The sequence below is a fragment of the Cyclopterus lumpus genome, chromosome 4 (genome assembly GCF_009769545.1).
Source record: "Cyclopterus lumpus isolate fCycLum1 chromosome 4, fCycLum1.pri, whole genome shotgun sequence".
Lineage (NCBI taxonomy): Eukaryota > Metazoa > Chordata > Actinopteri > Perciformes > Cyclopteridae > Cyclopterus > Cyclopterus lumpus.
The window spans coordinates 18,390,899-18,413,007 of NC_046969.1; the positions used below are offsets into that span (position 1 = coordinate 18,390,899).

Consider the following 22,109-nt stretch of genomic DNA (forward strand, 5'->3'; position numbering starts at 1 on the left):
TCCCACCAACAGAAGGACATGGTGCGTTTGTTGGGGACTATTTTCAGCTGTGGATTGAGACACATCTGATGTGGAACTGACTGGATGTACGATTTGGGTGCCGTCCATGGTTTCATCTCACAATTTTACTTCTTTCACAGTGTGTTTTCAATTCATGAACATTAATTGTAACATTTCGGTTGCCTAAAAATGTTTTGTTCAGCGCTTGATTTGTTCTTCGCGCCACTATTGTGTCAAATCCATAGTCCACAAACTAATGGGTGACGTCTATACGTCTCCTTATATGCAGTCACAACATGTAGGTCTATCACTGCAGGCTACACATATAATACTTGTCCGAGGGAAACATGTATTGCCATATACTTATCTACTTATACTTTAAGACAAATATTTTCAGGACAGAATCACGAGTGACAAGCAGTAGGAAAAGTGGACACCAATTCCTTTTCTTCCGCTCACCTTAATCTTTAGTCTTATGCAGCCAGGAGGCGAAGAGTAAAGTGCAGTGACAGCATGTGTCCTCAACCCACCACCACCACTACACACAAACACAACACTGCCCACCACCAAACACCAAACATCACACCCTTTCCCCTCCCTTCCCTCTCCGCCTCACCCATCCAGCCGGCCGGGGCCCCCGTCCTCTCTCCTCTCTCACTGCCACGAGGCTGACACTAATGTGACACTCTGGAAAATAATTACCAACAAACGCACTGCTGACTGCAAACAGCTCGCTCCCCTCAGTGGACTGTCACTAGTCATTAGTCTGAACCCTGGGAGAGGACAGGACCACCGAGAGGGGGGTTAAGGGGTGTGGATGAGGAAGAGGGCCATAGCATGTGTGGAGAGAGAAAATAAAGAGAAGGAAGGGAGATCTGACAGGTGAGATAGAAATAATCTGCTTTCCAGATGTAAAACATGTAAAACAATGTTGAGAGCTTACAAGTGTGGTGGAGTTGAAGTCCTATCTGGCCCGGTCTTCATCATTGGCCCCCTCTGGTGGTTTACATTATATTAACTGTGGCACGGCAGGAGAAAGCTGACACAGACTGGGTTAGCACTCTCGGTATATTGGTTCCTAGTGTGAGCAGTCTTCCTCTGGTTTCCATCTGAAGCAGCTTGCTTTGAGGGATTTAAAGGGGAAGGTAAGCTGGAGTTGAAGAGAAAGTAAAATCCAACATTTGAGGGTGAGAGAGAGCAGCAACAACCTATGATCCAGGTAAGCAAAGACGTAAAATAAAGAAAGGGCCCTCAGTCTGAAAGCTGTTCAAGGTGGCAGCAATTCCAACACAATTATCCAAATGCCAAAGGGTACATCCATTCTTTGAACACCAACCCCCCTCCTGAAGATCGCTATTTGAGTTGCCTTGGGGGGCAGCAGTGCCAGAGAGAGATTACAATTTTTTAGAGCTCACACAATGGCCAATATTAAAATGTCTCAATACATCTGCCTGGCTATTTTGATTGGTAACTTAACCCTTGACTCCTGAGCGAAGAAAGACCCATTCTCTGAGCTATTGTCAGCGGGCTGGAGTCTAATTTTTGTATGATTCAGGCTAATGAGCCGGTAATAGGTCCTGTGTGTGTGTGTGAATGAGGGGGATATTACAGTGTAGCGGAGAGCGGAGAAGGGCAGGGGTGGAAGACTCTCATTGTTCAATAATCGGAGGGTACGAGGTTTAATCTGTGGGAAAGAAAGTGTTTCTTCTCTTTAAAATACAGCAGGGGTTTTCATTGATAGTCAGTTTCCACATAAACAGACTTGATTGAAATAAGGGTTCACACTTCTCATTCTGGAAGTCAAGACAGCATGCGAGAGCGAGAGACAGGGAGTTAGAGAGAAAGGGTGTCTGTCTGTGTGTCATCCAGCCAATGGCTTTATCCAGCCTTATCCTGAACCATGAAACCATAGTGCATGACACCCCTCTATGCTCTGCACAGATATGGCTATTCACTGTTAGCACAGAGATTTGACAAGCCAGACTGCTCCCACTCAACAGCCTGGGTCAAATGGATGACTGTCACAATCTTTTTTTTATCTTTCTCCCTCCCTCTATCTCTCTTTTCCTCTCCATTCCATGCTATGCACCCCCCCCCCTTTTTTTTTGCTCCCCACTTCTAACCAATCTCCCAACTTTGCCTGTTCAAATTGACAAATTCAACCAGCTAAGAAAGAATAAATGAAAGAGAGGGAAGATGCCTCTGAAGGGTATAATATCTTTACAGAGGGAAATATCTGGTTGAATGGGAGACAGGAAGGTGAACACATTACTGTTATTCACAATGTAAACATTCTGTTGTAAATGTTTCTCACCACTAACAGTGTTAAAGTCAAAGACATAGAGACATTATTTAAATCGGAAATTGTATTCAAAGATCTTGTGAAAAGTGCTCAGAAGAACACAATACTTGATTAAGAACATTTGTAACCCATAACATGAACAAAGCTCGCAGCTGTGACGATTACATCCTGCACAGTGTGAAACCAAAGCAGAGCAATGTGCCGACAAAGTCAGTAAAGAGGCTAGCTAGCAAACACAAATACATTAAAAAAAAAAAAAGTTTTATGAGGACGCAAATGCATTCAACATGTCGGCAAAAAGTCAGATCAATTTATTTTCCATACCTTCCTGTGTTTTCCCCGCCAGTTTTGAATGTCTGCCCCACACTAATTAGTTTCACCTGTCCCTCGTTAGCCTTGCAGTCACCAGACCTCCTCACCTGTTCCCACTTCCTCATTAGTCTCAATAATTATACCAGCCCCGGTCATTTATTCCTTGTTGATTTGTTTTTGCTGCCTGTTACTGTTGAGCCTGAACCCTTTTCTTTATTAAAGTATTTTCATTGAATCTGCACGTCTCAGTCTGCATTACCTGCCTGACCTGTTATCCAAACCATGACACATTTTACATCATTAAATAGTTCATACTGATGCATACATGTGTAAAAGGAAATTCTACTGGTGAAGCTGGTCACAGGGAAGCTAATTTGAACTTATTTAGTCTTTAATGATCCATTATTTTTCATTTTGTCACATTAAAATCTTCATCAGAAAAGTAAACAGGAACTATAACTCTCAAATGTGGAGTAGTAAAATGTACTTGAATCCAGTACTTGATTAAATGTACTTTCAACCACTGGAACATTTACGTTTCATCATGTTTAACACATATGTTTGCCCTCTTTTTTGCTGTGTGCATACTGTGGTGTTGTGAAAACCCACGTGGTTTTTTTTATGACATTTGATTGAAATACAGTGTAATTTTGCCACAGCTTCATGCAAATCTCCACCTCACAAACCCTTGTCTCTGCGGCTGTATGTCACCTCTGTGTATGTCTACCTCTAAGCCCCATGAGGACCTTTCATACAGCCTGTGGTTTTGTGTGTCAAAATCCTAATCGGCACACACTCACAGACACACGGTCTATCGGTGTTCAGTCAGGTAAAGGTCTCTCAGTCGTGCTCTGTGAGTGGCCTCTGCTCAAACAGATCAATAGACGCTGGCACGTCCCTCCACCATCCAAGAGAAAACAATTAAAAGCCATCGATCCTGTGCCAGGCTTCCCAATGAATATGCATGTGTCCTTGACCTTCCCTTGTAGAGGGGGGGAGAGGGGGAGAGGGGGAGAGGGAGAGAGAGAGAGAGAGAGAGAGAAATAGACTGACAGACAGGTGTAGGAGTGCTCTCTTTTTCCGCCCCTTAGTTGTAATGTTAACTGCTTTGTGACTGTTTTGCATATTGCTCTTTTGTCTGCGAATTCAAACAGGCCTTGCGAGCTCACATGATACGAATCTTCGCATTAGAGCTTGTGACACCAGTTGCTCTTTTATAAGCTTGTTTTAGGCACAGGCTGCTCTTTTCAGAGCCGCGTCGGGAACGGAGATCCAGTGGCTCCACGACAACTGTCCCCTGCAGCTCTCCCGTTGCCTGCCTCTTTTCTAATTACAGATGTGTGACATGCACATGGGGACGTCTCCATGTTAGCACATCACTGTTCCTGTCCTGACACATCCTGTGGTCACAACAGCAGGGGCTGCAGGGGACAGCCCTGCCCTGTCCTCCGTCACTGGGGATTAGCATTAGCATGCTAACAGGACCCCCGGGGGAGTGCTGTGCTAAGGGTCACACTGACAACTGTCAACATCCCGCTTTAATTAGCTGAGCCTGATCATCGTGAAGCTATGCTAAAGCTGACTATACGTTCAAAGTCCTGTTTGCACATTCTGCACAGCTAGAAAAGTACAACGTTGGATTTAGATTGATGGCAACTAAAAGGATTCAAGCGTGACAGGTGTTGCAATTGTGTACACAAATATGAGTATCCTGTATCTCCTCTAATCCATCATTCATCATCAATCCCCATTCCTCCCCCGACCTGGCCTCCTTTTGCTTTAATATTGTACATCAGGAGTCAACTGTGTGAGTGCTGACATGTCACAATGGCTGGCCCCTAACCTGACAGTATCAAGATGGCATTGTCATGGGCCCAGAGACGAGGTGAGAAGCAGAGTGTGTGAGAGGTAGAGTGTATCGTCAGTCAGACAGTGCATTATCCAGCTGTTCTGTGGCTGTCTACCTTTTTCTGTGGCGGGGTAATGGGAGTGTCACACACTAGCAGACAGTTGGAGTCTCACTATTCAGCTGAGAGGCCACATCCATATACACTGCCTGCTAACTGACTGCCAACGCTGCCGAGGCTGTCCTGTCTGCCCCACAATGACTGTCAGTGGCAACCTGGGGGCTGGCTGGCGTGACTGTCAGCGACTGGTCACAAAGCATTTACCTGCTGACAGAATTGCAATTAGTCCGGGGAATGTTGTTACTGGGAGAAAGAAAAAGAGAGACAGAGGGGAGCCGGAGAGGGGGGAGGCAAGAGGGACAGGTAGAGGAAGGACAGGAGGGAGGGAGGGGTAGGGGTGGATACTGTGAAAGGGGATAGGAGAGTGAGAGGTGGGTAGATGGAGTGTTGGGTAAGAGATGTGGAGACAGCAGCAATGGAGAGTGAGGGGTGAGTAGATAGAGGAAGGTAAAAGACAGGTGTGGACAGGTTTGATCTCTGAAGCAGCCTGTGTGTGTGTGCAGCAACATATCAGGGGAGTGTGTCTGTCTGTCAGGTCAACTACATTTACATAGTGACACAACCCTAATGAATCTCCCCAGTCAGATCACCTCATCACACACAACGAGATATCACCAGTGACCTAGAATAACAATAACTGTGTCTGGATGAAAGGAAGCTTGTCTTTCAAAATGTAAGCTCTTTTCAGCACCATGGACAGCGCTGTATGTGTTGTCTATCTATCGCTTGAACACCTCCACATTTTCCCGGCACAAAGATTTGCATTGAAGGAATCAACGTCGGCCAGTCCTCTGATGTCACACGGCTACCCAACGTACCGCAACCTCGCACAAAGCCAGTGCCGCTCCGCTTTGTCTCAAACTCTGTAACTCATCACTATCGACTAATGACCTCTCTCCCTTTCTCTGCAAGCTCGTAACACTCCCCTCGCGCCTTTCACTCCCCATCTTTCTCCATCCCACACACTCTTTGTGTGTGTGCTCTCTGCCTGATAAGAGAGTGGCAGGGGCTCCTCCCTGGCCCCTAAGGGAGAGACGGAGCGTGACCGAAACTGTAGTCCCAAACCAAACACAAGTGGAAATTGGTCTATGGGCCAGGATCAATAGTGAATTAGCCAGTACGCTGGTTCTATGGAGGGCTGCTCAGTTCTGATTTGATGATCCATAGTAAAAGGCCGCGAGTGGAGCCTTGAGACGAGCACAGAGGCAAAGAGGACTTCAGGGTTGTAGTGTTGGGATCCACTATCCAGTGGTGACCGACTCAAATTGTCTCCTCAAGAAAACGTAAGAAATAAACTAAAGTATGTAGAGCACCACGACTCAGTATGTAGAGCACTTAGTATGTAGAGCACCCCGACTTAGTATTTAGAGCACAGCAACTTAGTATGTAGAGCACCCCGACTTATTATGCAGAGTACCCCGACTTATTATACAGAGCATCGCAACTTATTATGTAGAGCACCTCGACTTAGTATGTAGAGCACCGCAACTTAGTATGTAGAGCACCGCAACTTAGTATGTAGAGCACCACGACTTAGTATGTAGAGCACCGCAACTTAGTATGTAGAGCACCGCGACTTAGTATGTAGAGCACCACGACTTAGTATGTAGAGCACCGCGACTTAGTATGTAGAGCACCGCGACTTAGTATGTAGAGCACCACGACTTAGTATGTAGAGCACCGCAACTTAGTATGTAGAGCACCACGACTTAGTATGTAGAGCACCGCAACTTAGTATGTAGAGCACCACGACTTAGTATGTAGAGCACCGCGACTTAGTATGTAGAGCACCGCAACTTAGTATGTAGAGCACCGCAACTTAGTATGTAGAGCACCGCGACTTAGTATGTAGAGCACCGCAACTTAGTATGTAGAGCACCGCGACTTAGTATGTAGAGCACCACGACTTAGTATGTAGAGCACCACGACTTAGTATGTAGAGCACCACAACTTAGTATGCAGAGCACCGCGACTTAGTATGCAGAGCATCGCAACTTAGTATGCAGAGCATCGCAACTTAGTATGTAGAGCACCGCAACTTAGTATGTAGAGCACCGCAACTTAGTATGTAGAGCACCACGACTTAGTATGTAGAGCACCACAACTTAGTATGTAGAGCACCACGACTTAGTATGTAGAGCACCACAACTTAGTATGTAGAGCACCGCAACTTAGTATGTAGAGCACCACGACTTAGTATGTAGAGCACCACAACTTAGTATGTAGAGCACCGCAACTTAGTATGTAGAGCACCACGACTTAGTATGTAGAGCACCACGACTTAGTATGTAGAGCGCCACGACTTAGTATGTAGAGCACCACGACTTAGTATGTAGAGCACCACGACTTAGTATGTAGAGCACCACGGACAGTCGTTCCAGCAAATCCACACAAATGACATAAATTAACATTTAAGTGAAAGACCTCTAATGGGCACAGGAAGTATGGCTGTGGTCAATTGGAGGCAGATGGCTAAGTTGTTCTAGAGCCACAAAGTCCATGTAGGAAAAAGGTTGGGGTGGATGGGTCACGAGACTACACCTAACCAAAACTTTAACCAGAGCATTGTCAAAAAACAGTATGTAAGGCACTGACAAAAGAAAATGGCGTCCTGCCGATAGAAAAAACAAATGTGTCGTTCAAGAGGGCGTGGGCAGATGCCTTATTACGCCATTTAATTTGGAGGACTTGTTGGAATCTGCTTGATGTAACAATTATGTTTAACAGCAGCATGTAACCATGGTTAAAGTCTGACAATAAATGTTTGATTTATCTCCACACGTCCGTGACATTGGTGCAATTGCGAGAGACGAATAAAAATCAAAGCAGCAGAGGATGAGATATTTTGACTTTTAGTCCCTGGTATGGGTCAAGCTCCAATAATGCTGGGTCATATAGTCCCCATAATGCAACTCAATAAGTTATTTCGTTAGAACATCCCTGCCTGCTTTTTTACACTCTATTCCCCCAGTTTGTATCGCAGGCTATCGCTTATAACTTTTTTCGAAAAAACATCAAGAAAAAAGAAGAATAAAGCTTAATTTTAAAACAGAAACATCTAAATACAAGGATTTTTTCTCCTGCCTTCAGGAGGCCGTCTGGGGCCACAGTCATGTCCAAGGACGTGTTGTGTCGCCTAGTGCCGACATGCTCTTTGTGGTGCAGGTGTGAGTGCTCCACTAAACTAACTCTACTGTTCATCACTGCCTGCCTTGATCCCAACGGTGTGTGTGTGTGTGTGTGTGTGTGTGTGTGTGTGCGTGTGTCTCTCTGGTGATTAATGAGCGGCAAGGCCTGATGGATTGTCCTGATCACAGAAGGGACACCATGTTGAGGAGACACACACAAACTGAGTGGGGATATAGGCTGCTGTCCAACACACACACACGCACACACACAAATATATGCAAACACATGCAAGCATACATTCACAGACATTTAGGCACATATACAGTACATGCACCCACACACATTTTCAACCCGGCTATGCACACATACACAGACGGTTACACACATACCTCTATCAGTCCATTACATCAGGAGGAGTCATCTCAAGCACATCTTCCCATCTGCTGCCTCATGCACCTGCACACAGACACACACACACAGACACAGACACAGACACAGACACACACACACACAACTCAACCTCCTGCACCTGGTCCATTTGACAGAGAGGAGAAGTTTCCAGAGGTGAATATCTGACCCGAGTGGGCAGACACCATCATCATCTCATCTCTCTCTTGAAGATCGTGATGTGATCATGAGATGAGAGGTATTTCTGTAGCTGTGGAAGAGACACTGCCAAAAACACACACACACACACACAATCAAGGTGGCTTCTTCCCTCGGGCCTCAGCAGGGAACACAATGCGCCTCATGTTGCCTCGTGGTCATTGGTGTTTCTTTGCCTTGCGAAGAGGGTTTTGTGATCTGAATCCACTTTGCGGTGCTTACCGTTTGACTGAGTTCTTAAGGTGATTTACATCAATAGAGTAGGGCTTTCCGGGGTCCAATGAATCGCATTTGCAATATCCCATTTTACAACACAAACACATGCAAAGGTATGGCCGCATACACACACATGCACATTCTCCCCCAAGCAGTCTGATAAGGTTGTCTTATCAGAAAAGAAAGGGGAGGGAGGTAGAGGGGGGTAGCTGTGTGATAATGGCTTTCACCAAATCCCTCCTCTGTCACAGATTAAAATGCCTGCTTGGAGAGCATTAGCAATCTTTCTTTTCATCTGTCTCCTCGTTTTTCCCCCTCTGTCGGCGAGTGCCATCGGATTTCTGGGCCAATCTATTGTCACAGGCCTGCCACACATACAAGGAGAAGTCAACCTCAATCTGATAGGCCATTGTCTTATTCTCCCCATCGCTGATTCCTGCTCATGGTATTGATCGCAAAGCTGTCCCCCTCACATCTCATCACAGCGCTCCGTGTGAGGGAGTGTGTTTGTGCCTGTGTCAGTCAGTCTGAGAGAAGATGTGGTCAGTGTCCCAGTGGAAGAATCTTACGATCGGGAGAAAATACCCAAATTAGAACTATTTTCTGTAATTACGCAGATCTATTGGTGGCCGGATTGCACGCTGGAGCTATGTAGCATTAAACCCAGTGGAGTCCCTCCTAATCCGGTCACTCCAGGTATCAAGAGATCACAGAAGTGGGTAGAAGAAGCCACTCGAAACTAACTGTGACACTGCTCAGCCACCTTCCCAGTAAGACCCCCCTCAACCTTCGCCTCCTCCTTCTCCTCACTCTCGCGCCTCCTCTACCATGCCTCACAGGCCCGTCTGTCACCCCTCTATAATTATGAGGAGTGAGAGTAATGTGTTGCAGTATGAATAGGATTGTCGGCCTGATTGTGATGTATAGGCTTTCATTACCATGTCCAGGCCTGTGCCCTTCGCCATGTAGGAAATCCTATTTAGGCCCTAATTTGGGAGGCTCCCCGACCGTCCCGCCTGATAGCAATCACACACAGTAATTGTGTGCTGGGGCAACTGACAAGAGTGGAGGTTCAGACATGGAGAGAGGAAAGAAAGAAGGATTGGGGGAAGAGACGGGAGGAGCTCCTGACAATGATATATCTGCATAGTTTGGTACATTATTCAAGTCATCCTCTGCAGAATATGTATGTTTTTGTGTATATCTACTTATTTTAAGGTGGCATGTTGGGAATAATTTAGAGGCACTTACAGTAAGACTGGAGATATTCGCAAGTGGGATTTGATCTGAATTTATAATAGACAATTGGAGGGCTTCCCCCTCTCATTCTACATCAACAATACTACATAGCTAATTGGGAGGAGAGATCATGCTAATGCAATAATTATGATTTATGAGACAATCTCCAGTGGATATCTCCCCTGATTTGACGACAACATGTAACCACCCCTCCAGCAATCAATATTTGTACATTTTCCATGTCTAAGTTGTTAACTTTTTTTATATTTCATTAGTTCCTTTGTGATTCTGTGCACAAACATTAAAGCAGATCTGACTCCACTTATAGGCTTGTAGATAATGAATGTCTAATTGACTCATTTAAATACTGTTTGCCTGCAGGAGGGCCTTTGCATTAAATGTTTGATTGCCCTCATATTAACTGTCATTAATCCCCTCTGCTCTTAATAAGGACTTTATGAGGCTTTCTTAAAACATCTCGCCTACCTCACTATTGCCTTTGCATAATTAAGTAGAATATTCAAAAATATGGAAATGAAGGAGCTCTCAGGATTTGACTGATGGTCTTTGTGCTACAGAACTGTAATTATAGGCAAACCATTGCATTTTCTGTTCTGCATCGGGTCATGGTTCATTAGCCCGGCTCCATAGTTAACTCTTCTGTTTAATGTGGCTTTTCACAGCGCACACGGCATTTGATCAAACCGATAGAAGTTCTTATACCTGTTGTGTTTATCGACTGCGGTGTCCTTTAAAAAAGGAAGATGTATGGCGCTGAGGGAACTTTTGACAGCCATTACAAACTGTCACAGCACCAGAGTGGGTAAGAGACACAAACTTGTCTGTGTTTATAGCTTAACTGATCCTCTTATTCCTGCTACTCCAGTCTCTCTGCTATGCCCTAATCTCTCCGGGGGTCTTACTGGCCCAGGATGACAAATGGGAAGGAGAGGCCAGCCAAGCGTGGGCTCTGTGGAGAGGCTCAGGCCGAGGGTCTCACTAAGCCCCCTCAGCTCCGCCCTGGATCATCTCTGACATGGCCTGCACTAACCCCGAGGATGGAGAGGCCACACACATCACACATAAACCCAGGTATGTACACAGGGCCACACAACCACACACACATGGTTCCACACATGTAACCATACACACAGAGAAAAAAGAAGAATCACTCTGATCAGTACACTGCGCCAAATTGATTTGTCTCATTGACACACAAACCTTCAACATCTCACACTTCTGAGTTGCACCAACAATCCAACAATGTGAGCTGTGAACGGGTGCCACCAGATAAAACCCAGCCAGCTCTATTTTAGTAAACACAGTCCAGCTCAATGAGAGCATGCACTAAATGACTGCAATGTGATGAGTGGCTGTACTGTGACTCTGTGACAGCGCATGAGAATGTAATGTGCTGAAGCCTCCTTCTCTTCCCCCCTTCGCTCTCTCCAGCGCCATGCTCCTCTGCGCCCCACTGCCTCTCAGCCACGGGATCAGCTGCAGGCGCTAATGAAACGTCAGTCAGGTAATTGAGGCTCTGGTGGTGGCGGGCCAGCCAGGCAAGCAGTCAGCCCGTGTGGGTGATGACACCGGGACGCTAGCAGCTACAGGATCTCAGCAACCCCCCCCCCCCCAGACGAAGCATCACAGGAAATGCTCCAGGACCCAGCGGGGTGAACAACATTGCATTTATTCGGACATTTTCCCCATGTCTTCCTGTTTGTGTTAGGGAGAAATATGAGCGACGAGTCGCGAGGTGTGTACCGGTAGGTCGAGTCTTCAACTCAACCGGAGATTGTTAACCAGCTTGGTGAAAGCTGCTGTTAGTTAGGAGGATGTTCTGCCAGCAGCCCGAGTGAGAGAGTCAGAGGTTAAAATCCTTTGTTATTGCACCCCAGAGTGATGTTACCATACCTGCCATCCGCTGACCTGCTCGGCACCCCCCAGTGAGTTATGGGTAATGTTTAATTCCCCTGCCGTGACAGCTGCGGATCCTCATGGTAAATTGGATTTTTTTTCTTTTTTTTTTTTTCTTCTTCTTTGTTAGAATTGTGCTTGTGCAGGTGAAGAGAGGGACATTCGCGACACTGGTTTGCCGAGGTAACTCTGTCACATATAGTTCAGAGGCCTCTCTATCTCTCACTGACAAATCAAATCAAACCTGGTCTCGTTTATAGTCAGCATGCAATCACAGCCCTGACCTGAACAGACTGCACTCTGCTCACCCCGATGTGGCCCCCCCTTTCCTCATCGTGTTACCTCAGATCAACAATAAAATAAAAGTCCAAATGTACGGACACACATACAAGCTAAGGACCAAAATAGGACATGCACAGATTTAAGGTTAACATTGTTTTACAATCTTTGTGTTGTCCATTTAGAAATATTGCTTTATACGTGTAAATGTGTGTTAAACCCAGAGAGAATTATCCAAAAACTGTGCAGTTCCCCTCTTTTGGTTCACTCAGGCAGCTGTTGGTATAAAAGCTTTGATAAACCAACTGTACAAGGCCTGTCAGCACCAAACAGCAGGCAAGACATCGCTATCGACTAGCTGGTGAACATAGCAGAGCAGTTAGTAACTAGAGTTGGTGGAGACAAAGTGATTCACATTAGTTACGTACAAATAAATGGATGCTAATCTTGCTTCATATCTGCTGGATGCAGTAACATGGAACAACTCTTTCACCCGATGTGCCTTTTCTACACTCACTGTATATGACTATACAAGGAAATCTCTCCTCATGAAATGACTTCTTTTTTTTTCCTGTTTCACCACCATTCGACCCTGCTCCTTCTTTTCAAGGAAGCACACCTTGAAAAACAACACCTGACCGGAGACGTTCTAAGAGCAGCACAGCACCGCGGAATAGGAAGTCTAGTTTGAGTCCGCTCTACTCCACTCCACTCTCTTCTGCCTCCCCGGGGCTTTAATGTGGAGAGTGGACAGTGGGGTTAATGCCTAGCTGTAAGCACTGCTTAGTGCCAGTGATTGGGTTTGTGTTGCAGCAAGCCTTCCCCCACCAGCAAAGAATCCAGTGGAAATGACTTCCACTGTCCAACCCTGTGGGCAACTGTGATTTTCCAACCTGCGGTTTCAACTCCCCTCCCCTTTGTTGCAGCTCAGTGTCCCAGAGGGCACAGGTGAATTTGATGTGGAACAATGATTAAAAGTTTTCTCCCTCAAGGTGACCTAAATAGGAGGAGGTGAAAGTCAAAGAGAGAAACATGGAGATGAGAGAGAGCCATAGAGGGGAAAGTCTGTTTTGGACATTTGCTATGGCCCATATAGTAAGCGCTCAATCCCGAGTTTAGGAGGGGAATTATCAAGACCCTCTCCTTACACTCCTATTGCACCATTCCTGCCTCTTTCCCTTGTAGTAATCAGTGATTGTATGTGACATGATGGGTATAAAGCAGTGTGCCACGGCAAGGAGGCATCGACAATCTAATCATTGTCACATCAGCGATTACCTCAAGGCGTGATGTATTTGAACAGCGTTCTATCACATCTGCTATTACCTGCCTCTTCCTGCCTTATGTCCCCCAGTACACATCTTTTCTCTTAACTGTGTGTTCAATCACCACCACCAGCGTCGCCTGCTGGTGCGGCCGAGCGACCCCTCGACAGTGACGTATGCCAGCGATTAGCCTGGATACAGTTCAATTATGATAAACAGCCAGTGCACCTCTTAGGCCGTGATTAAAGCCTCAGCCCGGCCTTGATAAAGAGATCCCATCTCAATGCCATCACAACCACATTATAAGACACTCCGCCGTGGTGTTCTGCCTCATGCTTTTCACATCAGTGTTGCAGAACGTACACTGTAGCCTGGATGGAGCTCATGGCAGATGGAGCAAGATGGGAGCTGCTGGGGGGTCTTTATCAATCACACATGGCCGGTGATGCATCCCTGCACATCTATTTTCAATTTAGACTAGTATTTATTGATAACCTCCGCTTTCTTGAAGCCCATCTTACAAGATACCTGCCATATAACTTAAGATGGGTTTAGATATTGAGAGATAGAGAGGGAGAGAGAAGCCCCAGTTTTGATAAATGGATGAGCAGTGATGAAAAGAAGATATCAGAGCAGCATGAAAGGAGAGGGGAAGAGAGCAGAGCATTAATCCAACAGCAGGCTGGTAGAAAGAGGGAGCGAGAATGAGAGACAGAGAAAAGGAGAGAGAGGGGAGGAGGAAGCAAAAGAAAGATAGCCTTTCGGCTGTGTTCTGTCAAGGGAGAAATTACACATTTACGGAGGTTTTTTCAAGCAACGACGGGTTCCATAGATCATACCCCTGGATTTATGAGCCAATTTTCAACATGAAATATAGACACAGAATCCATTTTACCCATGTTTACTTGCCTTCTCACTCTTTTCCTCTCGCTCTCTCAATCAAACCGCCTCCAGTGTGGATGGGTTAACTCCTGTAACCTGAGAGAGCTTATTAAAAGACATAAATGAAGATGTTTTAATTGTGTTGATGCAGAATTCAGTTGTTGTGGAGTGTTTTCACCTACGACGATTAAGAAAGATGCCTTCTGCAGGACAACAAAGTTATGCTCTTTTCTGTCTTTTGAGTACCATTAGGTCTTTTACCAAATCAACAGAATTACACTTTTATTTTAGGTTAAGATGAGACGTTGACACCTTCATTTGCAATCAAAACCACAACAAGTGAACATTTAATGGTTGTTGGTTATGGACAAAGAGCTGAGGACCATAAAAAAAATAAAAAGTCAGAGAGCAATTTGAAGTAAACTTTGTATGCTTACTGCAATACTTGAATATTTTTTTGCAAAATCTATATAAATACAGACAGTAGGCCTAGATACTGCCCTCTTCTAGCCAATATTTGCATAGAAATGAATGTCTAAGCAGGCTTAACGACATAATTGACATGCAATTAGCAATATTATGGGCGGTGAACCTAATGAAGTTTCAGTTGCTGTGCCAACCTACGAATGATCACTGCTTAATTATCATATTAATGAAGTCATTATGTGTCACTTAACTTAGATGACAGGTAAGGTAAGAATGTCATGATCCTAAAATTTCCCCGGCAAATGTGTATTCGACACCAATTACCTCGAAGTTAAAATATTATCTGAGACACATAACCGACGCTTGTAACGTGAAAGGGACCAATGTGGCATAAACATTCAGAACACGCAGGAAGAAAAAAACACAACAACGAGGTTTATTGAATCATTGACTAAAGCATCTTCCAAGGTCACCTGAGGACAAACAACACAAATCAGCCTCACTAGCTCAACATGAAGGACGAGCAGCAGATGGAACCACCGCCTATCAGAGAGCGAGCGAGACGCACACTGGGTCAAGGGGAGCTACGGGAGGTACTAAAGGCTAACACAAAAACACATTTCCAGTAAACACTATGGCGTGATTAGGCTCCAAAGAAACCTCAGATGGGTCAAATAAGCTTTGCAGCTCGAGGTCCTCCCACTCCCAAAGTCTCTTCTTTCATTCCAATTCATTTCAATTACCCAGTCACTCCCACCTTCTTCCCCATGTCCCGATTAGCTCAGCCTGGCAATTTACAGTTGATCTTGCCTCATCTAAGGCTGAGCGATGGTGGAGGCAGGGAGACGAGCAGTAATGGAATGAAATGTCACTCAGTTGTTGCCTTTGTCACACAGATGCTGGGCAGGCCAGATGGGGAGGGCTTGGAGAGGTCTTGTTGGGAGGTGAAAAGTTGTTTGTGTGTAGTCATTGGTGCTTCTACGTAAATGAAAAGCAAACTGGTGTCCTGCTCCCCTGTGTCCCACCATAAGACATGTGTCTTCACTGTGAACACAGTAACTTACACGGTCCCATGTCCTCCACCGTGTAACAGCTGGTGCTCTTGTCCTCGTCAAGGCTTCTTCACCTTTTTCACTGAAGACGAGCTGGATGCCGACTCTCTCCGTTTGCGCTGCAATGGGACACAAAACAATCACTTAAGAGTCTGGGAGGGTTTTCTTCTTTCACAGTTATGAGATAATTTTACCAGTTAACAATCAATGGCTATTTCTAAAAACATATTTGCAATAAATAGAGATGGCTGTGCATTACACTGCTGACTCCCATTGTTGGCCCAAGGGAATGTGAAGACAGTCATGGGTCTTCAACCAATACAACTTGTTTTTAACAGCACAGATCTGCATAAAAGGGGATGTAGTCTGAGCAGAGGCACAAAAAAGAAGTCCAATACAATTTTTCGTATAAATGACCTAAACTGAAGAAAATATCATTTGAAATGACTGACCTGTGAGAGCATTTAACTGCTATTCAATTAGCCACAAACCTGTTTGCCCCTTAATCTAAACTATTTTTGGTAAAACCAATTCATGAGACGGATGTTACGTTATTTCCTTCTATAAATCTGTATTCCTCTGACATTCAAAATGAAAGCCATGTAATTGGTTTACTTGAACACATTCAGCAGAGCTATCACCTCGGACAGTGCTCATCATTATGCTGTAATAAATGGAACATAAACAAAAAACTAAGCGTGGCCATTGCCTTAAAATATGAATTAATCAAATAAGTACAGAATAGTTTGTGAAATATGGTCATGAGTTATAAATCTTTGATGTGATTTTGGAAACTTTAAATTTCCATACTAAGCATTGCTAGACAGGAAAAAGTCACATCTAATAGACTTGATCTATAAAGATTTAAAAATGTGACTTTGTCCAAAAGTCTTAAAAAACCACTGCGGTTGAAACATGACTTCAGCAATATTTGGTGATGGTTTGGGTGTATGCTGCGCAGCTTTACCGAGTTGGGGGTAAGTGGTGCTCCTACAACATCAATAATTTGCTCCTTGGCCTCCACTTTGATGTCATCTGCACTGGGCCAGGATGGAGCTTCACCCCCTGGGGTGGATGCTGTGGTGCTGTTCGTGGCATTTAGTTCTCCCCCCTGTGTTGCAGCGACTGGTCCGGCCCCTAAAGTTCCACCCAACATGCCGCCGCTGCCGGCCTTCATTAGGGCCTCATAGCGATGACGCAGCATCTGTTGTTCGTATTCACAGTTGCTGTGGGCCTGCTTCAGCTCATACAGCAGCACCAGGTCGCTACGCAGCTCATTGAACATCTGAACAATCTCCTCTGTGGGCATGGGGTTGAGATCTGGATCCACAGACAGACAAAAAGGAACATGTAGGAGCTTTTATTAAAACACCTCAAAACTTGTTTACAAAAGGGTTAGGGGTTATTTGTGAGGCCGTTATAGTAATAGAAGATAATGGCGTTACTGATAAATGTATTGGTTCCAAACTGTTTGATAATTGGTACTTTATTCAGTATGCTTAGGTAATGTAGACGGAAGCTTTGCTCGTCTGTCGATCACAGCAGATAGAGTTAGTATCCTTGTTACGTTATACATGCAAATGAGAAGCCATATTTTTTTTGAAAACCCTCTAATATCATTAGAGAACTTCCAACTGCAACACGAGGACTATAACTTATGTGTGGCCATCAAGAAATATGTGTAAGCATGGCGCTATCAAACCACACATTTTAAAGACGTCATGATGTTTGTTTAAAAAACCCTGAACCATTGTTATTCTGGCTAATTAGACTTCTGCTCAGGACTGTGGGGGCGTGTACAGACTAATTTAGCGACATCTTCCCGAGTCTCCTGTTAGCTTTGGGTGTTAGGGTGGGACAAATCACACTTTATCATTCTTATTGGTAGATGAAGATTTGTGACATAATAAATTCCCATCAAATATCCAACCCACTTGCAATCTTGAGCAGAGGTCTAATCAGCAAGAATAACTGAAAACACCTGTGTGGGTGTAGAGAGAGTTTAAGTGGTTGTTATTCAAAATAAGGATTGTAATAAATGTTCCTGATGCACTGAAAACACTAAACCAAGACCATCAAATACCTAATTTAGGATCCATATATGGTATGAATGTTGTAGAGGGGAGTTCAAATGTAAAACTTGAAATGTAAAACGCAAATTGCTCGAGCTAATTCACACTTACCCACTCCTTGCTCAAGCAGAATCTGCTCAATGGCCTTGATCTTCTTCTGGCCTACCGAGCTCGGCAGTTTCATCTGAATCACAACCAAACACACAGAGAGAAAGACACGCCAACACACACACGGTTGTGATTTAAGGTGCCGGGGATATTAGGATGAACAGCTCCACCTCTGGGCTTTTAATTCGTATGAAATGCACTCCAGCGGGCCAGATCAAAATGTCTTTATCCACTGAACTCTGTCTGACTGATTAGATAGAGGGATATTCCACTCCTTTAGCTGTGGTAATGCATTTTCCATAGAGAGCGGCAGCTCCTCATCAGTCTTGAAGATGAATAAGAGTTCCCTTGCTAGCTCTTACAGATATTAGCAAGTCACTAACAGAATGAATCATCAAAGTGCTAATGAGAGGCATCCTGCTATCTCACATACATCAGCTGCAGGGTCCGGATTTACTCAAATTGTTTGGATATAAATAATGGTTCAAACAAAACTGAATTGATGAATAAATGTCAGCAAAGAATAGAGAAATATAAGTTCTCAATACAGAGCTGTGGGATTGTTTCTGACCACTGTAAGTTTGTTCTTATTTTCAGATTGTTCTTTAATTTCCTTATTGATATTTGAGAGCCACAGTGAAGTTTGATGTTGCAGATGCCCTTTGGAGTACTCGTGTTGTAATTTCAATACGAGTTGTACTCACCCTCTGACTGCGCAGTGCGACTCCTGCTGATTTGAAGTCTGGGAACTTGATGCCTGCTGTTTCTGGAACAGCCTAAAGAAAGAAAAGAAATAACTGATAAGAGACAAGATAATGACAACCCTCTGAACTTTGGAAGTAAAGATGTAAAAATATTCAATTCATTATTATGGGATAGTTTAGGACTTAATTTCAGACTGCGACACAGGAGCCCATTGAGTTTCTTTGACACAGCTGTTCCATCAAAAATAATATAAAATACTTTAAGCAAAATATTTGGACAGAGCTGAATCTTAATTCTTCAGTGTACTATTGCATTGATAAAGTACTATTATAGGGTTGACCTCTGTGCCATCTTAATAATGAAAGCATTTAAGGTTTTTCTTTCCCTCTATTGATGCTTTCATTTGCTGGTAAACATTTCTCAGGTACAAACGGTTTGCTTGTGCTTTACTTCTCTCCTTCTATACGAGTGCATATCATACCGGTTTCTCGGTTTCTCGTTTTTGTGGGAGCTTCTTCTTGGAAACTCTCTTTTCCGCTCGTCTTAACTCTGTGGTTGTGTCAGCTGCTTTAATGAGTTTCTGCAGATCCTGGGCCTTCCTCTCACGCTCTTTCTTCCTCGTCTCAATCTTCCTCAGCTCCTGAATAAGATATTCCTCTTCTGCCACCTGTAGGAAAAACAAGAGAAGTGCAATGTTAATATTTAAAAAGGCTGGCATCATAAAAAGGTACAATATTTATTTTCCCACAAAAGGCATTACTGCATCATTAAATGTAGTTCTAACTGGTTTGTACTTATGATGCTTCTCATCTTGGCTGGGCAATATCAAAGTTATGAAAACCTAACAACAAAATAAGAATCCAAATACAAAGTTACAAACTTGTTCAGGTGTGCGATTAAAGAGCTTGTCCAGTTGCTCTTTACGGCGCCTTTCATGGCCGGCATCAAAGATGTAGATCTTGGGCTCTGTCCCTGAAGCTGCACGGACCTTTGTCAGCTTACCACAGATACTATAATACCGTTCTTTCAGATCCTCCACAGAACGTTTCTGAAAAGCATAAATGGAAGAATGTCACTACAAATATGGGCTTAAACTTACAGCATTGAGATTTTTGCAATATATCCTCAGCAAAAGGGAACTTGAGTAATGTAGATGAGTGACTGAGTGATTACTCTGTATTGCTGGTGGTCGTAACGGTCATGGACAACTACGAAGCGCAGGTCAAAGCGCTTGCACAGGTCAAACAGGTGGTCCGTCTCCGCTTTGGTCCAGCCATCGTCATGTAAATGCATCTGATATTCCTGCTCAGAATACACTGGTACCTGCACTGTCTACAAAAGCAGACAGAAGAACAGAAAGCATGCAGTGAATCGGGATGAATAACTGAACAAAGTAAATAAATGTATACATCTGAACAACGAGGAGCTGACAGAAGATGGGTGGCAATAAAACGCCTATGTGTTTGTATTGTGGTGACCTTGTTGAAGCGGGCAAAAGGGTAATCCTTGCCCTCCTCTGCCACACGTCTCCAGTGGTGGAAAATAGCCCCATCTCTGCGAGCTGGATTGGTGAAGGGCATCCACTTCCATGGACGCACTTTTTTACAGCCCAGCTTGGCTTTGACTGTCCTGTAGCCCTGCGTAGTATCACTTGGCAGCAAAGGGGGTGCATCTCTGGGGATTATCAAGAAAAAGTAAAGTAATAAAAAGTATTTGTTAAAGCAAGCCAAGAATATTCAGCATTTGCCGATAGCGACAAAAGAACATAATATACCAAACCCCTTTGCAGTGTGTAAAGTCAGAGAGACAAAGGGCAGGGATAAACAGTATAAATGATTAGCCTATGACAAAACATCAGCCAAATAGAAAATGTACACGCTCTCTCTTTCAGTGTGGCTTTGGCATAAAATCTTCCAACACTTGATCAGGTGAACATGACATTCACTGGGTTGTCATTGGTCCCAATTTCTGATTTGCAAAAGAGGGATGGATAATATTTTTTGAAGGGAGAGAGAAAAATGCTCCCGATATTAATTCTACAAATCCCTCGGAAAACTTAATAGGTGTAAGAAATAAGTAAACAAACACACAGGACTTGAAACCTTCAGGGTAATTCGGTCCATAGATTTTAAGAAATACTCAAATGGAGCCCATACTTTTTATCTGAATAGAGCAGAGCATAGACTTCTCGGTGCATTCCCTCAGGTCTCTTGAAGGTCAGCGTTTCCGTTGTCTTCTTGGATTTTTTCTGAGACAGGTGATGGGAAAACGGTTATTTATCTCATGAAAACTGATAATACTCAAGAATAGAACAACAACATGAGCTTCTCAATAGCCAATTATGTAAATATCATGTGTTCTGGCTTTGAGTCCCACGCCCACCTTTTGAATGTTAATTCAAATTTGGGGGAAATAAATGGGAGATGAATAGTCATGGTAACGCGATGTGTGATGATCTCTCACCTTGTCTGAGTTGATGATATCTTTCTTGCTGATGGGACCGTCATTATCTCCTCCAGTCAACTCCAGAATATCCCTGACATCAGCACCAGTACCCATGACTGAATATGATGTAAATTAAAACTTCTCACAACCTGTCACACGTAAATACTGTGTATTCATTCACCGGCGCTCACTCAGTTAAGCGGTACTGTCCATCGCAGACGCTACTAGCTAAAGGCTAACGCTAACGTTGTCATTTCCAAGCTACATTCACTTTACACGCAGAACCGCAAACAGTCAAGTAACTATTTTCTAAAATAGGTTATCGTAATGTTACACTGAACGTTTCTGCTATACATAAAAAGCTATAGATACAGTAAGAAAATATTCACAAGCTATTGTTAAGGCTAGGTGAGCAGCTAGCAACTAAACCAACATTACTTCCGTCCCCGCTGATGTCGCTGTGACGATACTGGGCTACTTTATAACTGACGTTCGCCCCCTCGAGGTCTGGCGGTGCACTACAGCTTCTTCTTCTTTTTAAAAATATAAAATAAACCTCAACCAATGTGACACTGAAAACACCAGCAGGGTTGATACTATAATACAATTGTAATAAGCTAAACCAAGTGTAATTTCTAATATCGTCTTCATTAGAGTATAAATCATAGAAGAGCATACAGATCTCATTCCTTAAGAAGAAAAGTATAGTTTGAAAATGTACATCAATGAATGATGGAAACATAATTAGTGGGAAATTACTTTGATAAAATTCCTGAAAATTAGGCTTCAGCTGCAGAAACCAAGTAACACGTTTCTTAAAACAATAAAGTATAGCACAGTACATGCCACACAATAAATGGCAATGCTATGGTAAACATATTTATGTTAAAATTAAAATAAAGAGATGAGGAGAGGTGAGGCTTAGAGCGATTCAAATAAACATGTTCACATAGGCTGCAGTATGACATATTCAACTGTATTCTTTAAAAATGTTTGTGTTTTTTAAATTTGTTTTAGATGGTTTTTTTCACGTTTTTTATTAGACCTTTTCTAGAGACACCCACCATGATCTTCTCAGGTAAATAATCCTACCTTTTTCTGAATCTTTGAACTGACGGGAAGGGAGAGTGATACCTCTGCTTTAGCAGCCTGCCTCAGTTATTTAAAACAGAGAATGTAAGGCAAAT

At 43.8% G+C, this 22,109-nt stretch overlaps 1 protein-coding gene across 1 annotated transcript; it reads right to left on the reverse strand.

Annotated features, from left to right (window-relative positions):
- Positions 1-14,952: 14,952 nt before the first annotated feature.
- dmap1 (DNA methyltransferase 1 associated protein 1) lies at positions 14,953-21,409 on the reverse strand. Its single transcript, XM_034531397.1, has 10 exons — positions 20,941-21,409; positions 20,634-20,725; positions 19,956-20,151; positions 19,651-19,809; positions 19,358-19,525; positions 18,959-19,144; positions 18,477-18,548; positions 17,776-17,848; positions 16,560-16,912; positions 14,953-15,711 (listed from the first exon to the last, which is right to left on the reverse strand). The coding sequence occupies exons 1-10, from the start codon at positions 21,034-21,036 to the stop codon at positions 15,652-15,654; spliced, it is 1,455 nt and encodes a 484-aa protein (XP_034387288.1). The 5' UTR covers positions 21,037-21,409; the 3' UTR covers positions 14,953-15,651.
- Between the last annotated feature and the right edge of the window lie 700 nt (positions 21,410-22,109).

What these genes read in the sequence shown, in the direction of transcription:
- dmap1 (XM_034531397.1), bottom strand. Translation starts at nt 21,036, where the DNA reads ATGGGTACTGGTGCTGATGTCAGGGATATTCTGGAGTTGACTGGAGGA. An exon ending in CTTTTGCCCGCTTCAACAAG is followed by an intron (nt 19,810 to 19,955) that starts GTCACCACAATA and finishes CTGCTTTTGTAG; the next exon opens with ACAGTGCAGGTACCAGTGTA. An exon ending in AACGAGAAACCGAGAAACCG is followed by an intron (nt 18,549 to 18,958) that starts GTATGATATGCA and finishes TTCTTTCTTTAG; the next exon opens with GCTGTTCCAGAAACAGCAGG.